Below are 22,282 nucleotides of genomic sequence, written 5' to 3' on the forward strand. Positions count from 1 at the left end.
TGAACTTCTCTTGATTGTCCAATGCTTAGCCATAAGCTTCAATTAAAAGGCTGTATTTACCTGTGATGTGCACTGGGCACAGCCAAGAGGAAATAATAATGAAGTAATTATATGTAATTATTGGAGCTAAAAGTACTGCTGTACTCAAATTGTAACATGAAAAACTATTTTTTTTTAAATTTTTTTTTTACAAAGGGCTAAAAAAAAAGAGAATATCAGAAGAATTGGGTATCGATTTAAGAGTAAATTGGGGTTCAGGAAAAAAAAAAAGGAATGACAACATTCACTGACATAATAAGCTGGTCTGAAAACGGTTTTAGTAAGCTTTTTTAAAGTTCCTAAAGGAGAATATTTTCAATTAGCATTTCTAAGCCTGGTCATTAATCATTTAAGTACTGTAATGGGCATTTGGGAAGCTGCACAGATGTAGAAAAAGTATGCAAGTTGATTAGTAAGGATAATGAAATCGATAGCATTAGCTTTGCATAATTGTGTTAATCACAATATAATGTATGGATCGTAACAAATATTTTTTTTTTTTAATGATGCTGCACTTTTTTAAGCGCCCCTCTTATGATAAGCATCTGAATTCTAAATTATATTTTTTAAGCTTCTGAATGTACTTAAAAAAACAATTAAAGTATTGCTCCAGACCTGCACTTTTCCCACTCTCTGTGGACGGAGAGTCACCATCAAAGGACACCAAGGAAAAGGAGGAGCACACCAGTGCACTGTTTCAAAAGCTAGTTTATTAGGCTATCAAGCCCCGTACACACGCATCGATTATTGGCCGTGAATTTTCGGCCAACGTCCGAACGGCCGAGTTTCGGCTTGTTAGTATGATGCTTCCGACAACCGACTCCGACTTTTCGGCCAAAAAAAATCTGGTGTGCAGGCTATAAAATTTTTGTTGGCCGTCAACACAACGGCCGATTTTCCGTCAGTCAGTACAGATTTTGACAGACAAAAATCTGATGAGCAAGACTGGGCATGCTCAGAGAAGAAAAAACACACGGAAAGTAAACCATCACATGAAATCACTTTTGAAGTAGATTTTTGTTGGCCGAGAAAATTTGTGTGCAGTCTAGGCACATTCCAACCAACAAAACACCACTCTGGACAAAAGTCGGACGATCGGTCGGCCGATAATCGTTGCATGTGTACGAGGCATAAGTGATACAACTGCATCAATCGTGTATCCACCCAGGGAGCGACCCCCCTTAACCACTTAAGCCCCGGAGGATTTGGCTGCTCAATGACCAGGCCCTATTTTGCGATTCTGCACTGCGTGAATTTAACGGACAATTGATGTCTTTTTTTCCCACAAACAGAGCTTTCTTTTGGTGGTATTTGATCACCTCTGCGATTTTTATTTTTTGCCCTACAAGCAAAAAAATAGCGACAAGTCTGAAAAAAAAAATAATATTATTTACCTTCTGCTACAAATTATTCCAAAAAAAAAAAAAAAATTTAAAATCAATTTTTTTTTCATCATTTTGAGCCAATTTGTATTCTGCTACATTTTTCTGGTAAAAATAACCCAATAAGTGTATATTGCACATAAGTTATCGCGTCTACAATCTAGGGAAAAGATTTATGTCATTTTTATTTTATTTATTTATTTTTTAACTAGTAATGGCGGCGATAAGCGTATTTTAGCGGGACTGTGACATTGTGGCGGACAGATCGGTCACCTAACTGACATTTTTGACACTTTTAGGGGGACCAGTGACATTACTACAGTAATCAGTGCTAAAAAAATATGCACTGATACTGTAATAATGACACTGGCAGGGAAGGGGATAACACCAGGGGCAATAAAGGAGTTAAATGTGTCCCTAGGGCAGTGGTGGCGAACCTTGGCACCCCAGATATTTTGGAACTACATTTCCCATGATGCTCAACTACACTGCAGAGTGCATGAGTATCATGGGAAATGTAGTTCCAAAACATCTGGGGTGCCAAGGTTTGCCATCACTACCCTAGGGGGTGCTTTCTGTGGGCTTGCTGGATGAACACAGAGACCTATGTTCCTAAATAGGAGGAAACCCTGTGTTCATTACTGACAGAACAGCGGCCTGCCGTGTTTACATCGTCAGACCGCCGTTCTGTCTCTACGGGGAGCGATCGCCGGTGCCCGGCGGACATCGTAGCTGCCGAGCCCACTGATTGGCCCCCAATGTGGCCAATCGGCGTGCGCCCCCACTAGCTGTGCCACAAAAAAACGTACAGGTACGTCGTTTCGCAGGACAGAGCTAATCTGCCGCAGTATAAGTACGGTGGCTGGTCGGCAAGTGGTTAACCGCTTCTTAAACCTACTTTAAATGTTAATTCTGATTTCCAGGCACAAAGCAAATAAAGCTAGAAAACTCCCTCTCCATCTACAGATGCTTCCCCAGATATCATTTTTAATTTACGGTGTTTCTGCAGCAAGATACGCCTTATCATCTTCCCTATGAGATCATCAAAGTGCTGTAAAAAAAATCCTACATTAGCGGCAGCCTGGAAGAAGGGTTTGCAGGGCATGCGTACAGTAAAACATATTTCAATCGCCCTCTACCTACATGGCAGATTTACACTATAGACACTCTACATGGCAGATTTACACTGTAGACAGTCTACACGGCAGCTGGATGGCCACACTAATTAAACAACAGTCACTCTAAAACGTTTCCTGCTCTTGCCTGCACTGATAGTAAATGAAGGTTGTGCTGTAATGGGTGACACAGGAGAGGGTATCTCCTCTACCATTGCCAGGACACAGAAAATATTGTCTATTTTTATATCAGCCTGCTCTTGGTTAGTCCAATACCAAATGAAAGCAATAAAAAAAGATGCCATGATGTGTGTCACAGCTAGGACAAAGGTCATCACTTTGCCTCTCTTTCTGTTCAGAGCTGTTTAGCGCAGTGGATCAACGTTTTTAGGCTAAGGTCCAGTCAATGCTTCCAAAACCTTTCAGTGAACAGTAAAGAGTAAAGTTTATACCTACGCAATAGAAATATGTGAATACAAAATATGTATTGATATGCTGGAAGGTTCTAAATAGGACTGGATGTCACTGTGGGGGGTGAGGTTGTAGAGGTAGGGAGGTTAGGGGACTTTGCACCAGACTTGGAGGCTCTGTAGCTGATGAGGTTTCTGGAGGGGGCTGGCTGTCACTGTAGGGCAGGGGTGTCAAACTCAATTTAATCGCGGGCCACACCATCAATATGATTGCCCTCAAAAGGGCCGGTTGTATATGTAAGACTAGATGTCCAGAGCATCCCCTACCCTTACATAAGAGGTCAGTAGCCTCCCAACCATCAGAAGTTGAGTTCCCCACCCTCCCTTTCCTTGTGCTCCTGCTAGGAAGAAGCTAGAGGCAGTGCTGAAAAGCAGAAAGCACAGGGTCTGGAAAAAGGCTGGATCTCTCCTGCAGCTGCAGGAGAGGTGCACGGGCCACATAAAATGGCCTTGTGTTAGACACATGTGCTGTAGGGGAAATGGGGGTTGTAGAGTTGGTTAGGAGAATTTTCAGCAGACTTGGTGGCCCTATCAGAGATGAGGTTTTTGGAATGGCTACAGAGCACTGTGGGAGGTTGGGGAGCACTGTGACACACTATTGGAGTTAGGGTCACTATGAAACATGGAGGCTTTAAAGGAGGCTAAATGTCACTGGGAAAGGGTGGCTGGTAATTTTGGAGTTTGAAGGGCACCACTGTGGCACACTATTGGAGTTAGGGTCACTATGAAAGATGGAGGCTTTAAAGGGGGCTGAATGTCACTGGGAAAGGCTGGCTGGTAATGTTGGAGTTTGAATGGCACCACTGTGACACAATATTGGAGTTAGGGTCACTATGAAAGATGGAGGCTTTAAAGGGGGCTGAATGTCACTGGGAAAGGCTGGCTGGTAATGTTGGTGTTTGAAGGGCACCACTGTGACACAATATTGGAGTTAGGGTCACTATGAACGATGGAGGCTTTAAAGGGGGCTGAATGTCACTGGGAAAGGCTGGCTGGTAATGTTGGAGTTTGAAGGGCACCACTGTGACACAATATTGGAGTTAGGGTCACTATGAAAGATGGAGGCTTTAAAGGGGGCTGAATGTCACTGGGAAAGGCTGGCTGGTAATGTTGGAGTTTGAAGGGCACCACTGTGACACAATATTGGAGTTAGGGTCACTATGAACGATGGAGGCTTTAAAGGGGGCTGAATGTCACTGGGAAAGGCTGGCTGGTAATGTTGGAGTTTGAAGGGCACCACTGTGATACACTATTGGAGTTAGGGTCACTATGAAAAATGGAGGCTTTAAAGGGGGCTGAATGTCACTGGGAAAGGCTGGCTGGTAATGTTGGAGTTTGAAGTGCACTGCAGAGGCTAAGGGTTCTCAGAGGTCCTGGGGGCACTGTAGACCACTACGGGAGACTGAAAGTCACTATGGGAGCTGGAAGGAACTGTGGGAGGTTAAGGCATCTGTAGCTGGCTGGCAGCCCTGGAGAGGAGGGGCCCAGGCCAACAGTGGGCAATAATTTTGAGCATCTTTTTTACTTAAAGTGGAAGTAAATCCATCCATTTAACAGTAACGTTTCCGGCACATGCTGGAAATATAACACTCCCATTGGTTGTGCTCTCAAACTGTCAAACCATCCAATGGCTGGTGTCATAACTGATTACATGTGCATTTGTAGATTAAACAGAGGCAAAGATGGCAGCTTCTTTGGCTGAAAACTATAGGAGGGTTTCACTTTATTATTAGAGAAGAATAGCAATGTTAAAATAAAGAGAAAGCATGTTAGTGTGTGTCCCAGCAATGACAATCACTGCTCTTCTCTTACTCTTAAGAGCTGCATCCTTCATTTAGTATTCGAGCAAGAAAGAGCAGGTTAATCTAAAAATGTAAGAATGCTATCAGGCATTTGAGGGCAAGGGTGGGCATAGTTGGCCATTGCGATAAAGAACTGAGTGAAAAAAACGAGAAGAACCTCTTTATTTTCACCAAACATGATTTGGAAACCAAGTCAGAAACAACATAGGGGCATTGAGGGAGCCAGTTACTGCACTGTACATATGTAGACTCAAGTGTTCCCACACAGTTAGTGCAACTGAGAAAGCCTCCTAAGGAGGACCTTATTTTGCTCATGTATTTAGCATCATACAATCTTGTTAACAATTCCAATCTATTCCTCAAAATGATACAAACTAAAGCAAATGTTTCAGGAAAACTAGAAAAATGGTTATCCTTAAGGCTTATCTCCACACAAAAGTGAATTTTCAGCATAGATGGGGAAGATATATTACTTGTTTATCCAGTGTCCTCTGATCCAAGAATATGCACAGCAATACTCAGATATTGGGTGATAAGGTCCTCCTTAGGAGGCTTTCTCAGTTGCACTAACTGTGTGGGGACACCTGAGTCTGCATATGTACTATTGGGCCTTTACAACCACTTTGAGTTGATCTTTTTTGCTCACGTATTATACAATTTTGTTAAAAATTCAAATTTATACCTAAAAATGATACAAACTTAAAGCAAATGTTTCAGGAAAACTAGAAAAAAGGTTATCCTTAAAGCTTATCTCCACACAAAAGTGAATTTTCAGCATACATGGGGAAGATATATTACTATTTTTCCTGAAACATTTGCTTTCAGTTTGTATCATTTTGAGGAATAAATTGGAATTTTTAACAAAATTGTTTGATACTGCTAAATACGTGAGCAAAATAAGATAAAAAACCTCCTGTGTGCAGCTCCCACCCTAGCCCACCCCCCCCCAATACTTACCTGAGCTTCATCTGGATCCACCTATGTGCACAAGAGCAGCGGCTCTCCCGGGTCTTTTCCTTTTCATTGGCTGAGGCAGCTCTGGGAGCCATTGGCTCCCACTACTGTCAATTACAGCCAGTGAGCCAACAAGGAGAGAGCGGAGCAGGGCTGAGCCGCACTCCATAGGTGAATGGACAGCGAGCCTGCTCAGGTGCTCCTATAGCAAGCTGCTTGCAGGGAGGTGCCAAGAGGGCTGGTAGGGGACCCAAGAAGAGGAGGATCGGGACTGCTCTGTGAAAAACCACTACACAGAGCAGGTAAGTATGACATGTTTGATATTTAAAAAAAAGCAATCTGCTTTTACAGCCCATTCACACTGATCCGACTTGGACCGCGACTTGGTCAGCCTGACAAGTCACAGTCCGTCGCGTCCCATAGTGTAGTACAGGAATGGTTCTAATAGGAGCGACACAAGTCGCTCCAACTTAGAAAAAGGGTCCTGTACTACTTCGGGGCGACCTGGAGCGACTTGCATAGACATTCATTTTATGAAGTTTGTGCAAGTCGCGCCGAAGTCGCGCTGCACGCGACTTCACAGGTCGCCCCGAAGTTGGATCCGACATAGTGTGAACGGAGTCTTAATATCACTTTAAATCCTTAGGCAATTGGGTCAAAGTCAAGCAAACAAGAATAACAGCATAAAAATGAAGTTGGCTGATAAAAGTATTCTGGTGGTTTATGTGGCTATTATCTGAACATGCTTCCGATAAACAAGAGATGCATTCAGATCAGGCTACTGGTCTGAATGCTACTAAGAGAAACTGCTAAACTGTCAATCCTAAATCGGCATAGTGCAATGTCTTCTAGCTAACATGCCCGATTTTTCTTTACTACAAATAATAAAGTTCTAAATAAATTAAATTTAAAAAAAAAGAAAAACTGAACACAGTTTAACACAGCTTCCAGAAAAATAAGTGCAGACAACAACCTCAAAGAAAATTACTTTGACACCAGAAGCCAGCCATGATAAATGTCATTTGAAAAATCAGGCAGAAGTACAAAAAGTACCCAATAAATCTGTCTGGCTTTTTTTTTTTTTTTTCTACAAGTCTGCCTTTCTTTTCAAATAAATAAAAATTGTAACATATATAAAAATTGCAGGGGTGAAAAGTGTAAATAAAAAATATTTCTGATTAAAAAGTTGTTTTAAATATATACTTGCACTTGCCATTAATGCCCTGGTTTGGCTCATCCTTGACATCTATCTATCTATCTATCTATCTATCTATCTATCTATCTATCTATCTATCTATCTATCTATCTATCTATCTATCTATCTATCTATCTATCTATCTATCTATCTATCTATCTATCTATCTATCTATCTATCTATCTATCTATCTATCTATCTATCTATCTATCTATCTATCTATCTATCTATCTATCTATCTATCTATCTATCTATCTATCTATCTATCTATCTATCTATCTATCTATCTATCTATCTATCAATTAAAGAAAAGAAAAGAAAAGAAAAGAAAAGGAAAAAAAAAATATATATATACATTAATAAATTAAGGGGAATATATATATATATATATATATATATATATATATATATATATATATATATATATATATATATATATATATATATATATATTCCCCTTAATTTATTAATACACTGTATATATATAAATTAATGTATCTTTCAACATTTTTCTTTACTCCCTAGGGGATCATGCTTCTTTTTCATTCATTATTGTCTTAATTTTTTCTTTTAATTCTTCCAGACAAAATTTACCAGTGTCAATATGTGCAACTCCAACTTATTTATTAATTTTTTTATTTTTTTACGTTGGGCCTAAAAACTAAGAAGACACACATTTGTGCTATCTAAGTTTAAAGTGTAAGGTTTAATAATATTCTTGTGGCAAGGGGGCATTTTACATCTGGACTTTAAAAGGCATATTGTAGTTATAAAGGGGTTAATGGATATTTAAACCTCAAATTAACATGAAATAATTATCAATTCACCGTTTTTTTTTTTAATGAATTTTAGTCTAATTTTTTTTATCTTGGGCAAGCCTAGATAGTTGAATTAAAATAATGACACAGTCCACATCCCCTGATGTAACATTCATTTTTGAAGAAAACTTGTGCATTGTTATACGTACATAAATTATTTCTAACACGTTATACAGATTAACATTGTATTTATGTGTAAAATGTTCTAAAGAAGTTGTCCAGGAAATCGGTAAGCCTCTTTCTCATATTTGAATGCAGACTGTTTAATAATTTATAGCCTTCAGATGACTGATTTCCATGGAGAGCGTACATAAGCCATTTCACGTCTCAGCCTTATCTGTGATCAGTAGTGCTAAGATGGACTGGTTGCATGAAAGTTTATGCCATGGATGCTATAAAGTTGACAAAGTAAATGAGCTGATCATCAGACAAACGTCTTTTAGCCTGACATGCACATATATTATTCATTGTAGGTCGGGGATCTCCCCAATACAAACCTATGAGGCAACAACTTGAAAAAGTGGTTATCTATATTTGTCTATGCCTCATCAGACTGTCAGGAGAAGAAGCCCACCCATGACAATGGTTTCTTGATGTTTCGATTCAATACATGAGGAGAACACCATACAATACTGCCTAAACTGTTCCATTGTATACTACTCTGTACATGTGGAGGCCAAAAGAAATCAATAGTCATTTGTGGTGCATTTCCTAACAGCTACCAGATATTTTTAATCCTGGTAACAGATAGGAACTGAGACCCTGAAGGGGAAACAACTGATATTTAAAATTATTTAATATTTATTTAATATTCAATGCCTTATTTTTTCTAATTAAAAAAAAATATATAATAATTAATTTTGTTTTTCATTTCCTTAATTTTACAAATAACTAAATATTCGAACAGAGTGATACTTAAATTGCAACACATGCAGGACTTTCTAATAAGAAAGTATGCTTGGAAGCACCCCGTATTTACCTGACTACAGGTACCTAGAATCATTAGATAATGTTTTGCTCTGTACAACCAGTTGGATTGCGAAAAAATTGGGAAACAATTTGTCTGTAAGCCCACTTCAACCCATAGATAATGCTTAGATGAACATTCTCCGTGGGAGAGACAAATGGCCAGGTTTTCATTTCCCAACTGATCACTATTGTTTCTTTCTAAGGTTGGCCAGCACTTGCCAGTCAGTTTGTTAGTACAGTGCTTTCCTCCATCCTCCAAATACATAAATATTCAAGATTGCACAATGCAAACATATATGTCTACAGAACAATCTTTGGTGTGAAGCTTGTTGACAGCTAAAAACATTGGTCCATCTGGTGAAAACTTGTGCCCCTCCTTTATGAGTTTTAAATATAACAGATCAAAAGGAAATACTAAATATGATATAGTCCCTTTAGGGGAACTAGGTTAAAAAAATGGAATTCTAATTTCTTAATAGTTATTATATATAGCAGCCTTTCTCAACCTTTTTTACCCACGGGGAACCATTGAAATTATTTTTAAGTCTCTGAAAACTTTGAAAACCAATTATTTGGGGTTCAGTAAGAAGAATGTCTCTTACTCTGGTGGTCTGTGAGACGAAAGCCCCTTACATCAGTGGTCAGTGGGAATAATTGAAATCATTTTCTAGTCTCTGAAAACTTCTAAAAATAATTCATTGGGGTTTAATGGGAAGGATTCTTCTTACATTGGTGGTCAGTGGGAAGAATGTCCCTTAGATTGGTCATTCATGTGAAGAATGTCCCATACATTGGTCACCAGTGGGAAGAATGTCCCATACATTGGTCATCAGTGGGAAGAATGTCCCTTACTTTGGTGGTCAGTGGGAAGATTGCCTCTTACATTGGTCAGTAGTGGGAAGAATGCCCCTTACATTGGTCATCAGTGGGAAGCATGTCCCTTACTTTGATGGTCCATGGAAAGCATGTCCCTTACTTTGGTGGTTAGTGGGAAGATTGCCTCTTATATTGGTCATCAGCGGGAAGAGTGTCCCTTACATTGGTCATCAGTGGGAAGAATGTCCCTTACTTTGGTGATCAGTGGGAAGATTGCCTCTTACATTGTTCATTAGTGGGAAGAGTGTCCCTTACATTGGTCATCAGTGGGAAGAGTGTCCCTTGCAATGGTCATCAGTGGGAAGAATGTCCCTTACTTTGGTGGTCAGTGGGAAGAATGCTCCTTACATTGGTCATTAGTGGGAAGAATGCCCCTTACATTGGTCATCAGTGGGAAGAGTGTCCCTTACTTTGGTGGTCAGTGGGAAGATTGCCTCTTACATTGGTCATTAGTGGGAAGAATGCCCCTTACATTGGTCATCTGGGAAGTATGTCCCTTACTTTGATGGTCAATGGGAAGCATTTCCCTTACTTTGGTGGTAAGTGGGAAGATTGCCTCTTACATTGGTCATCAGTGGGAAGAGTGTCCCTTGCATTGGTAATCAGTGAGAAGAATGTCTCTTACATTGGTCATCAGTGGGAAGAATGTCCCTTACTTTGGTGGTCAATGAGAAGATTGCCTCTTACATTGGTCATCAGTGAGAAAAATGTCCCTTGCATTAGTCATAAGTGGGAATTATGTCCCTTACTTTGGTGGTCAGTGGGAAAATTGCCTCTTACATTGGTCATAAGTGAGAAAAATGTCCCTTACATTAGTCATAAGTGGGAATTATGTCCCTTACTTTGGTGGTCAGTGGGAAAATTGCCTTTCCCTTTGGTGTTTAGTGGGAAGAATGCTTCTTACATCGTTGGTCAGCAGGACGTATGACCCTACTTTAATGGTCAGTGGGAATATTACCCCTTACTTTGGTGGTCAGTAAGACGAATGCCCCTAACATTGGTCATCAGTGGGAAGAATGTCCCTTACTTTGGTAATCATTAGGAAGAATGCCCCTTACAGTCGTCATCAGTGGGAAGAATGTCCCCTACTTTGATAATCATTGGGAAGAATGCCCCTTACATTCGTCATCAGTAGGAAGAAAGTCCCTTACTTTGGTAATCATTGGGAAGATTGCCTCTTACTTTGGTGTTTAGTGGGAAGAATGCTCCTTACAATGGTGGTCAGTGGGAAGAATATCACTTACTTTGGTGGTCAGTGGGATGAAAGTCACTCTTAAAGTGGTGATCATAATGCCACCCTTACAGATAGCTAATAAGATTATTGGTCTAACTATGCAGAAACCATCAAATGGGAAGTCAATCAGCCACAGTTCAAGGAACACCTAGCAATCTCCAGAGGAAACCTAGGGTTACACGGAGCCCTGATTGACAATGGCTGCTATATAGTATATCCTTAAGGAATAATACATGTATTGTTCCCATTAAGGAAATCGCATATATTTTTTCTGTATTGTTCTTATTAAAAAAAAAAAAAAAAACATGAATGTTTTTATCTATTGTTAAAATAAAATATCTACTTTTGAAGGAACATTTTTGGTTAATTTGATATTGGTAAATTGATTTGAATTAAATTTGAAATTACACAGGTTGAACTGGATGGACTGTTGTCTTTATTCAACTTCACCTACTATGTAACTATGTAACTATGTAAATTGAATTAAATTGAATTAAATTAAATTGAATTGAATAAATTAAATTGAATTGAATAAATTAAATTGAATTGCCCTACACAGTCCCAATAATATAGAGGAACTAAGATGTATAGTATATTCTACACCATTCTCACTATCCAAAAATGTGGATGGATTTATACTTTATTCAAATGAAGACTGTAAATCAGAAAACAGCCTGCCTAAGATTAGGCTTTTATTGCTTTCCTGAATTCCTTCTATGAGTAAACATGGAGTAATACAATACTATATAATGTTGATCTTAACATGCTTCAGTGATGCAGTACTACATTTTAATATTTTAAGACATAATAATCATAATGAAAAATTATTGAGTTCAAATAAGCACATCAGACAGAGTTAATATGCATACATAGATAAAAGGCAAGAAAATCGTTTAAAATGTTGAATAGGCACTTACTGGAATTACAGTTAATCCTGATACAGTCTAGATAGGGAAGAATAGATGAGAAATGAATATTTATCCTTCAAGGTATTAGCTGCAGACATCCAATAAAATTACAGTCCACCCTTCCGGGGACAGACACATGTACATCTGGCCAGTATGTATCAATATATTCTTCTCACCAACTTGCTCACAGACACAAAATTGTCTTAGTATAGTCATGTTAATAGTAAGTTAAAAAAAAAGGCCATTTCAAACAGCGCTACATGGAGACAAATCTAGGTACATTTTATTTCAGTCAAAGATAAGCGACCTAGACAGGCAGCTACCTCTTCCCATAAATGCAAGAACATTTAGTAAGAAACTGAATGACATATGTTCCGTCACAATGGGGTACAGAGCTTGCCTTAAAAAAGATCAGCCATCTTGGACAGTTATGTCTCCCCTCAAAGGCTTAAAATGTGGAGACAAATACTAGTATCAATCACAGTAACCTTAGCTCTGTAAATATCTTGGAAACAAAATGTGTATAGCACAATTGTTTTTTAAGGTAATGTTTTTTTTTTTTTGTTTTTTTTTTTTAAAGATTCAAGAGCTAAATTGTTGAAAAACATAGGCTTGCTAAATTAAAAATAATACGTTTTAGATTTTTTTTTTCCAATATTTTTCTAGATTTTTCTATATCTTCTGTAAAAATGTTTTTTTCCTTTAAAAATAACCATTTAAATTTTTATTATATGTTTTAAAAAAAATACAGCATTTTTTTAGCATGCAAATGCATGATGCTGTTACAGTTATAATCTGGATACATTTTTATATTATTTTACTTTTAATAGCTTTGAGGAGCACATTTGTTAAAAAAAAAAAAGCAAAAAAAACAAAGATTTCGTTTCCATTTAGCAGCGTTTGTCACGTGTCGTCAACCGCATCAGAAAAGTGGTGGCAAACAGTCTGGGATCAAAACAAGCACACATCTTTCCACATGAAAAACTGCAGTGATGGATTCCTGGGATCATTTTTCGACAGATTCTGCATGTAAGCCACTAGAGGGAAGCAGAGCAGTGTCGGAAATATATTTATTATGGATTTTTCTTTTTGTTGGAATATATATTGTAATAAAAGGTACTTTAATCACGGCAGAGTCCACTTGGATATGGCTATATCATGTCCAGTCTTTTTTTTTTGTCAATGTATTCAAAGGATATTTTTTCTTTTATTAACCTATTCTTGTGCAATAACAACAGAGGAATAAATATAAAAAGAAAATCACAGCAGCACAAATAAATTAACAACAAAAAGAAACATAAGGTCTTATGTTTATACATTTCCAACCAATCATTTTTTTTAATTTTTAAAATCATTTTTTACATTTTTTTTAATATAATGCTCTTAAATATAGTTTTGTGCTTTAGAAGCTCACTACAAAATAAACAAAGGTTTTAAACTATCGGAGCATTTTTCTGCGAAAGAATTAGTGTGGAGCATGTTCACCAGACTGTATGCTAAGGGCCGCAGACCTTGGTCTTTGAAGGTTTATGTTCACTTTTGATCGAAGACATAAATAATGCAATCACAAAAATAAAGATTAAAAAAGGAGTAAAAAAAAAAAAAAAAAAGTGATTTTAGTGTACAAGTGACCGTTCAAAAAGAGAAGACTCAGAATAAAAAAGATCTATGTGTCAAATGTTCTATTCACTTTATTCACATGCTAATATGTTCACACTAATTAATAAAACAAGCTGTACTTCATGTATACTAACTTTTAAAATTATAAAATAATTTATAAAAAAAAAGGAGACCAGTATAATAAAAAAAAAATAAAAATTATCATTTTTAGTCTTCTCTTTTTAAACTGTTTATTATTAAAAAATTGCATTTTTGCAAGCAGAAAAAAAAATAACATGTTTCAGAGTAAGTAATGAAAATAAATAAATAAATAAATAAATAAATAAATAAAATAAAGTAACTAGAGAGGCAAGCAAGAAAAATGTAAGCTTGTGAGAACAGATTCATCTCGTTTTGATGTTACCTAAGTTAACCGTAAGTTTTACACGTCCAGCATCCAGTTCCAAACGCAAAGTATCTGCAGATTCTCTTGAAGTGGTCGCCATTAAAATACCATATGCACGCTGCGACCGGAAACGCAAAGACACATCTTCTGCCTCCGTGTGCATGACAACAGGAAGTTGTATTTTCATAAACATGCTTCCGTCGTAACTCAAAATAGTGGCCTCTGAAAAAAATATTTAATAAAGGGTTAATTATAGTTATAATTAGTTCACTTTGTTAACATTTTAGTTATGAACAATACGTAGCCCTGTTACCCAAGTTATAAAACTTTTATTTTTATTTTGGATAGAATAAGAGAGGGTTATAAAAAAATGTTTTAACATTTCTGTCCCGTTGTTCTTCCTTCACTTCCTGTCTTATAACATAGTTACATAGTTACATAGTTACATAGTTAGTGAGGTTGAAAAAAAGGCATCAGTCCATCCAGTTCAAACTATGATGAGTGTGTGTGTTTGCTGTTAACCGTACATTGTATACCTCTGCAGTGGCGACTGGTGCTCCATGAGCCGGGGGGGGGGGGGGGGGCAGGGGAGGTAGACGGACCACACCATACCCCCCCGTCCCGGACCACACCAGCCCGCACACCATACCCCCTCCCCCAGGTCGCCGGCTCACTCACCATGTGGAGGGCAGGCAGGCAGCAGCGGCGGCGGCTTCCCCTCAGTCTCCTGCGTTTCCTCCCTCCTCCTCCTCCTTGGCCGATGACATGGCTTCTCCTTTCGGCCAATCGGGTCTCAGGACCCACTTCCGGATTGGCCAGGAGGAGGATCCGTGTAACAATAGTGAATATTCATTTGCTATTGTCACACAACTGGGTGGGCTCAGGGTGCACTGCTCTGTGCCCCGAGCCCACCCTTTTTTGAAGCCTATTAGAGCCTCTGGCTCTAATCACATGCTTAAAAAAAAAAAAAATTGAAAGCCACGCCTCCGGTGCCCTGCATGTAGATTAGGGGGCCAGATGCATGGATGGGGGGGCTGCGCCCCTGCACCCCCAATGGATGGGCCGCTACTGTACCCCTGTATGTTGTGGTCTTTAAGGTGCCCATCAAATAGTTTTTTGAAACTATCGATGCTCCCTGCCGATACCACTGCTTAAAAAAAAAAACAAGAGAAGGGCGCACCGACCTAGTGCAATATCATAAAACATTTATTGGAAAATTATTAAAACCATGTCATACATTATACTCACAAGAGTATGCTAAGTATAAGCATAAAACCAAAGGATTCCTTCGGCTATCCAGAGACCGCAGGACCAGAATACTTAATTGGGACAAAAGAACTTGAAGGTGTCCATATAGATAGGGCTAACGCATTTTGAGGGAGAACCCTCTTCCTCAGAGCCACTGCTTGTGGAAGAGAATTCCATATCCTTACCGCTCTGACCAAAACGGGAAGTGAGGGAAAAACCCTCAAAAGTGAGGGAATCCAGTGTTATCCCCAGGATTGCCAGAACTAGGGTTCCCATTGGAAGATTTTACCCGTTTTTCCTGTTCTGGGACAACCAAAATCTGGGATTTTCTTTGACTTTCATTTTCAGCGATAATGGTAAACAGGACAAATACAGAGGGTTAAACTCCTGAAAGGGAGCACAGACAGCAATAAAAATCTGACAGGTGTTCTAATCCCTATTCAATCTATCCAAAACTAAAATAAAAAAAAATTCTGCATATTTGTGCTATACTTTAAAAATAAAGTCTAAATTAGCAATAGCTGGGGGTGGAAGAAAGTGAAAGTTTGGGCTGTAGCAACCATCCAATGTTGAAGCTTTTTTTTTCCATTTTAGATAGAATAAGGGAGGGTTATAGCCTTTAAGGCCAAGAACATGTAATCCATCCAGTGTGGTTTGCTGTTGGGGGTGGAGGAAATTGACTGCCCTGCAGCCTGACTGAACACCTTTGGGATGAAATAGAGTGCAGACTGCAAACCAGGCCTTCTGTCCAACAAGGTGCCTGACCTCACAAATGCGCTTCTGGAAGAATGGTCAAATATTCCCATAGACACACTCCTAAACCTTGTGGACAGCCTTCCCAGAAGAGTTGAAGCTGTTATAGCTGCAAAGGGTGGGCCAACTCAATATTGAACCCTACGGACTAAGACTGGGAGGCCATTAACCACTTTACCACCGGAGGATTTTGCGGTCTTCCGTCCAGGCCACTTTTTGCGATTCGGCGCTGTGCGACTTTAACTGACAATTGCGCGGTCGTGTGACGCCGTACCGAAACGAAATTTACGTCCTTTTTTCCCCACAAACAGAGCTTTCTTTTGGTGGTATTTGATCACCTGTGTGATTTTTACTTTTTGTGCTATAAACAAAAAAAGAGCGTTTATTTTGAAAAAATAACAATATTTTTAACATTTTTTTATATGAAATTCCCCCCCAAAAAAATGTAAAAACCAATTTTTTTAAAATTTTTGGCCAATTTGTTCTCTGCTACCTATGTTTGGTAAAAAAAAAATCACAATAAGCGTATTTTGATTGGTTTGCGCAAAAGTTATTGCGTTTACTAACAAAGGGAAAGATTTCTGTCATTTTTGGTGTTTTTTTTTTTAAACGCGTAATGGCGGCGATCTGCGATTTTTTTGCGGGACTACGACATTGCGGTGGACAGATCGGACCCTTGACTGACATTTTTGACACTTTTGGGGGTACCAGTGACATTACTGCAGTAATCAGTGCTATATATATGCACTGTTACTGTAAAAATGACACTGGCAGGGAAGGGGTTAATTTTATTGGAGAGGGAGGGGTTAATGTATGCCTGGTGCTTACTGACGTGTGGGGGGGAGGGGACTGAGTGAGTCATGGACAGATCGGATGTCCAGCTATGCTGAACAGTCCGATCTGTCACTCCCTGTCACTATGGAGATCCGCCTGCTTGTGTTTACACAGGCGGGCGGATCTCCACACTAGATCCCCGACGATCGGGGCAGAGCAGCGGCGATCACCGCTGCTCCTCCCCTGGCCCGACTCCCGCTGTGACTGAAAACAGCGGGAGCGAGCCTCCGGCGGCGCGCAAGCGCCGCCCAGAAGGGGGAGTGTCTGACGACGCAGTACTACGTCATCAGACGATAACGAGCCACTCTGCCGCAGTAATATTACTGTGGGCGGTGGTAAAGTGGTTAAAGTTCATGTGCGTGTAAAGGCAGGCGTCCCAATACTTTTGACAATTTAATGTATGTTATTTATACCACCTGGGACGTCTGAATTCCACCCTGTTCAACAAATGGGACAACTTCTGCTAGTTTAGTTGAAGATCAACTTAGATATCCAATAACATACCGTACATTACCATGAAGTGCTATCTTGAAAACCATATTATTGAAAAATAAGTCCCAGCTGCTTGAGATGAATATAACATACTTTTACATAGAGTTCTACTGCTTCTGATAACACAGCTACATGTTGTTTGTATCTGTTGATTGCAAAAAAAAAAGGAATTTTGAAAAAGAATAGAATCTCCTAAGATGCCCTGTGTTACAATTGGTATTTTTATATATGCGAACATACCAAAGGTTTTTGAATACCAAATAATTCTTGGTGAATTCTTCTTGGTGAGAACTGTCCTATACTTGAAGATAACTATTTTGCTTTTATATTGAAAGAAAAGCCACATCATCGGTGAAGGTTATTACATTTTCCTTTGTGGTCAGGCCAATGTTGAGCTTAAATGGGTTGACATTTCAAAAAGTTGAGAAATATTGTGCACTAAAATATTCAAGCTTTTGAGGCTAACATGAAAACATGGCTAAAAAAAAAAATTGAAATGCCTAATGGTACTCGTTAAAAACTGGTTAATACCAGTCTTTATGAACCTGATTTAATAAGTGGCAGTGGAGGCCTGTCCATTGGGGGCGCAGGGGCGCCGTCCCCCTATCCATGCGTCCGGCCCCCTAATCTACATGCAGGGCACTGGACGCATGGATTCCAATGGGTTTTTTTTTTTTTGAAGCACCGGATTAGAGCCAGAGGCCCTAATAGGCTTCAAAAAAGGGTGGGCTTGGGCGCAGAGCACTGGGCCCTGAGCCCACCCAGTTGTGTGACAATAGCGAATGAATATTTGCTATTGTCATACAGATCCTCCTCCTGGCCAATCAGGAAGCAGGTCTTGAGACCCGTTTCCCGAATGGCCAAAAGGAGAAGCCATGCCATTGGCCAAGGAGGAGGAGGGAGGAAACGCAGGAGACTGAGGGGGAAGCCACTGTAATCGCTGCTGCCTGCCTGCCCTCCACATGTCCAGGGTGAGTGAGCTGGCATCCGAAGGGAGGGTGTGGTGTGCGGGCTGGTGTGGTCCAGGGGGGGGGGGGTATGGTGTGGTCCGTCGGCAGCCCCCCGGCCCATGGAGCACCAGCCACCACTGGTCAGTGGGGTCGATTTACTAAAACTGGAGAGTGCAAAATCTTGTCCAGCTATGCATGATATCCAATCAGCTTCTAACTTCAGTTTGTTCAATAAGGCCCCTTTCCCACAAGCTTTCTGATCAGGTCTTTTTCAGGTGGACCAGATCGGATGCTCCATGGAGCAGCGGATGTCAGTGAAGACATCTCCGCTGACACCCACTGCTATCCGATCTGATCCTGTCCGTGAAATCCAGACGGATGAAAACCCTATTTTCCATCCGTCTGGAGGATCGGATAGGATCAGATGAAAATGGACAGGTGATCCATTTTCATCTGATGTCCCATAGAGGAGAGCAGGGATCTGACAGCTCCATCTCTGCAAAGTACGTGGAGACTGATCTGTCATCAGCCTGCTCAGCAGGGATTGGCGGATCAATCCCCGCTAAGCAAAACGCAGTCCGCCGGGCAAAAAGCCTGTGTGAAAGGAGCCTTAAGCTTTGGCAAAAAAAAAAAATCTGGAAGCTGATTGATTTTAGTAAATCAACCCCATTGTGGCCAATTACATAACTGTGAGTAATGTAAAAGAGTAATTGCCTGAACTGTAAATATTGCCTAGGAGTAGTATATAACCTAAGTCAAAATTAAAAGGATAATAATGGTGCTTCTATGGCAACCCATCTGATTTCCAGACAGGTCAGAGTAGATCTGTTTCTAGACCTGGGATCTTGTAATTATCACTCTACAGTTCTGTAAAGTAAATTATAATGCCATGATTTGGAAGACCACACCCTTTTTTTATAATTGAGGAGTAAACCATATTATAAACATAAACCTACTCCACTGAGAAGGTGCATCCTCATTCGTTCTGGACACATATGGATATTTTCCCAGTGCTAAAAGAAATTTCACCTTTAGAGAAAGTCAACTTACATTGATTGTTTGTACCTATCGGTAAGCCTATAATAAGGCATACCTATAGGTACTGTAAATATCTCCTAAACTTGCTCCGTTTAGGAGATATTTACTGTATATTCTGCCGATGTCATCGGCGCATGCGCTCTGAAGGAACGGCCACCCGCGGCCATTTCTTCAGAGCCCTGTGCCGTGCCCGGCAGCTCCCACGCGCATGCATCCTCCAGAGGTGACTTTGAGGGCTTCATCTGCAGCTAAGTGTCACATAATATGCATGCCTTTACTTTGCAGGTCAAAGGGGCAGTGTTTACATCCTCTTTAACCACTTGCCGACCGCCCCATGCAGATATAATGTGGCAGGGCGGCTCGGCTGGGCATAATCGCGTAGATCTACGCGATTATGTGCACGCGGTTTTGATTAGACACAGCGGGAGGCAGACCACGGGAGGAGCGGGCTCAATCGCTGCCGGCCTCCCGCTATCTTCGGCAATACTGACAGGAGAGCCGTCTGGTATGTAAACATTGTAGGACAGCTCTCCTGTCAGAGAGGCAGGGAAAGATTGTGTGATTCAGCTAAGCTGAATCACCGATCTCTCTATGCCTCTGTTCAATCCATCCCCCACACAGTTAGAAAGCACATATGCATTAAGATGAAAAACGATCTGACTTTGCAACCACTTACCAACCAGCCAGAATAGTTTTACTGCGGCAGGTCAGCTCTATTATGCGAAACAAAGTACCTGTACGTCGCTTCGTGTAGTAAACAGTGGGGCCACCACACACGCACCGATTGGCCAGAGAGGGAGCCAATCAGCTGGTGCGGTTGACGCAATGTCCGCTTGCCACCCGCGATTGCTCCCCATGGAGACAGAATGGTGGTCTGCCAATGTAAAGAAGGCAAACCGCCGTTCTGTCACAGATGAATTTAGGAACATAGGTCTCTGTGTTCATCTATTGAGTATAACCCCCATACAGCTAGAAAGCATCCCCTAGGAGCACACTTGTCCCTTTGATCGCTCCTGGTATTAACCCCTTCCCTGCCGGTGTCATTAGTACAGTAACGGTGCATATTTTTAGCACCGATTACTGTAATAATGTCACTGGTCCCCCCAAAAGTGTCAGTTAGGTGTCCGATTTGTCCGCCGCAATGTCACAGTCCTGCTAACAACCGCTGATCGCCGCCATAACTTGTAAAAAAAAAAAAAAAAAAGTAAAAATTACATAAATCTATTCCCTAGTTTGTAGACGTGAAAACTTTTGCGTAAACCAATCAATATACGCTTATTGGAATTTTTTTTTTAACCAAAAATACGTAGCAGAATACAAATTGCCTTAAATTGATGAAAGAAAATAGATTTTATTTATTTTTTGTTAATTGGGAATGTTTTATAGCAGAAATTAAAAAAATGTTTTTTTTTTTTTTTTTTTTTCAGAATTGTCGCTCTTTTTTTGTTTATAGGGCAAATTGTCAGTTGAAGTAACGCAGTCTTTTATCGCAAAAAATGGCCTGGTCATTAAGGGGGTAAAACCTTCCAGTCCTTAAAGCGGAGTTCTGGCCTCGGGGGTGAAATTTAGATAAAAATACCCCCGGGACAGTCATGGTTAGTGCATTCCATAATGGATAGCCTCTGTACTGTCCCGGGTCACACTTATCTTTTAGAAGAAATACTTACCTTGAAAATGTCTTCTCCAGCGCAGCCATCTCAGGTGTGGGCAGCTGAAGCCAACGCATCCTCTTCTGCGTCCTCTTCGGTGACATCGGAGTCCCAGAATGCCCTGCAGTGGCCCTGCTCGTCCCTTCCGGTGCAGGCGCGGCATCCCTACACAGCTTCTGGGCATACCAAGAAGCTGTTTAGCAGGGAATGCGGCGCCTGCACCGGAAGTGACGAGTGGGGCCAGTGCAGGCGCATTGATTCCCGGGAGCGATGACGTTCAGCTCCCAGGAGTCATCGCAAGCCGGAAGTGACGGCGTGGGCCACACCCGCAGAGGGAGGAAGTGGAAGGAAGGTGAGTATATTTTCTTCTATAACAAGGTAAGTGAACAAAAAAAAAAATTGGGAGCATCCATTTCTTTTTCAGGTGACAATCAGCAAGCTGATGGCCCAAAATCGATTTTTTCGATTTTGAGGCCGGAACTCCGCTTTAAGTGGTTAATGAACAGTCTCTAAAACACATGTGTCAAACACAAGGCCCGCGGGCCAAATCCGGACCTCCAGGCCATTTCATGTGGCCTTCACATCTCTCCTGCAGCTTCAGAAGAGATCCAGCCCTCCTCCAGATCCTGTACTTTCTGCTTTCCAGCATTGCCTCCAGCTTCTTCCCAGCAGCAGCACAAGGCAATAGGGGTGCACTGTGATGTAAGAGAGAGTGGGGGACTCAACTTCTGATGGTGGAGAGGCTCTTGATGTCTTATGTAAGGGTTGGGAATGCTCTGGACATCTAGTCTTACAGATACAACCGGCCCTTTTCAGGGCAATTATAATGCTGATGCGGCCCATGATTACATTGAGTTTGACACCCTTGCTCTAAAACCTTATCAGATGATGCAATGTGCTCTAAAATGTAGCATTTTTTTTATAACTAAAACTAATAAATTTCTTCCCCGCTCTTCCCCGATCGTCAGGGAATTGAGTCTGGAGATCCGCCCGCTTGTGTAAACAAAGCGGGCAGATCTCCTAAGTGACAAACAGTGACAGATTGCAGGGTTCAGCATAGCTGAACATGCGATCTGTCCTTGTGTCACTTAAGTCACCTCCCCCCACACATGTCAGTAAGCACCAGGCATACATTAACCCCTCCCTCTCCAATAAAATTAACCCCTTCCCTGCCAGTGTCATTTTTACAGTAACTGCATATTTATAGCACTGATTACTGCAGTAATGTCACTGGTAACCCCAAAAATGTCAAAAATGTCAGTCAAGGGTGCGATCTGTCCGCCGCAATGTCGCAAAAAACGCAGATCGCCGCCATTACTTGTTAAAAAAAAACACCAAAAATTACAGAAATCTTTCCCTTAGTTAGTAAACGCAATAGCTTTTGCGCAAGCCAATCAAAATACGCTTATTGTGATTTTTTTTTACCAAACATAGGTAGCAGAAAACAAATTGGCCAAAAATTTTAAAAAATTTTGATTTTTACATTTTTTTGGGGGGGGGGGGGGATTTAATATAAAAAAATGTGAAAAATATTGTTATTTTTTCAAAATG

At 40.5% G+C, this 22,282-nt stretch overlaps 1 protein-coding gene across 29 annotated transcripts in view; it reads right to left on the reverse strand.

Moving 5' to 3' along the window:
• Positions 1–22,282, reverse strand: part of NRXN1 (neurexin 1) — a 2,145,734-nt gene that overhangs the window by 1,047,279 nt on the left and 1,076,173 nt on the right. For 19 of the 29 annotated variants that reach the window (XM_082249501.1, XM_082249471.1, XM_082249469.1 and 16 more), the window contains 2 exons: positions 13,786–13,989; positions 11,772–11,798 (listed from right to left, as the gene is read on the reverse strand). In XM_082249501.1, coding sequence (XP_082105627.1) covers positions 11,772–11,798; positions 13,786–13,989 — 231 coding nt within the window. The remainder of the gene's footprint in view (positions 1–11,771; positions 11,799–13,785; positions 13,990–22,282) is intronic. The other 10 variants (XM_082249472.1, XM_082249474.1, XM_082249499.1 and 7 more) reach the window with 1 other exon arrangement.

This window comes from Pelophylax lessonae (assembly GCF_965119305.1).
Source record: "Pelophylax lessonae genome assembly, chromosome: 3".
NCBI lineage: Eukaryota > Metazoa > Chordata > Amphibia > Anura > Ranidae > Pelophylax > Pelophylax lessonae.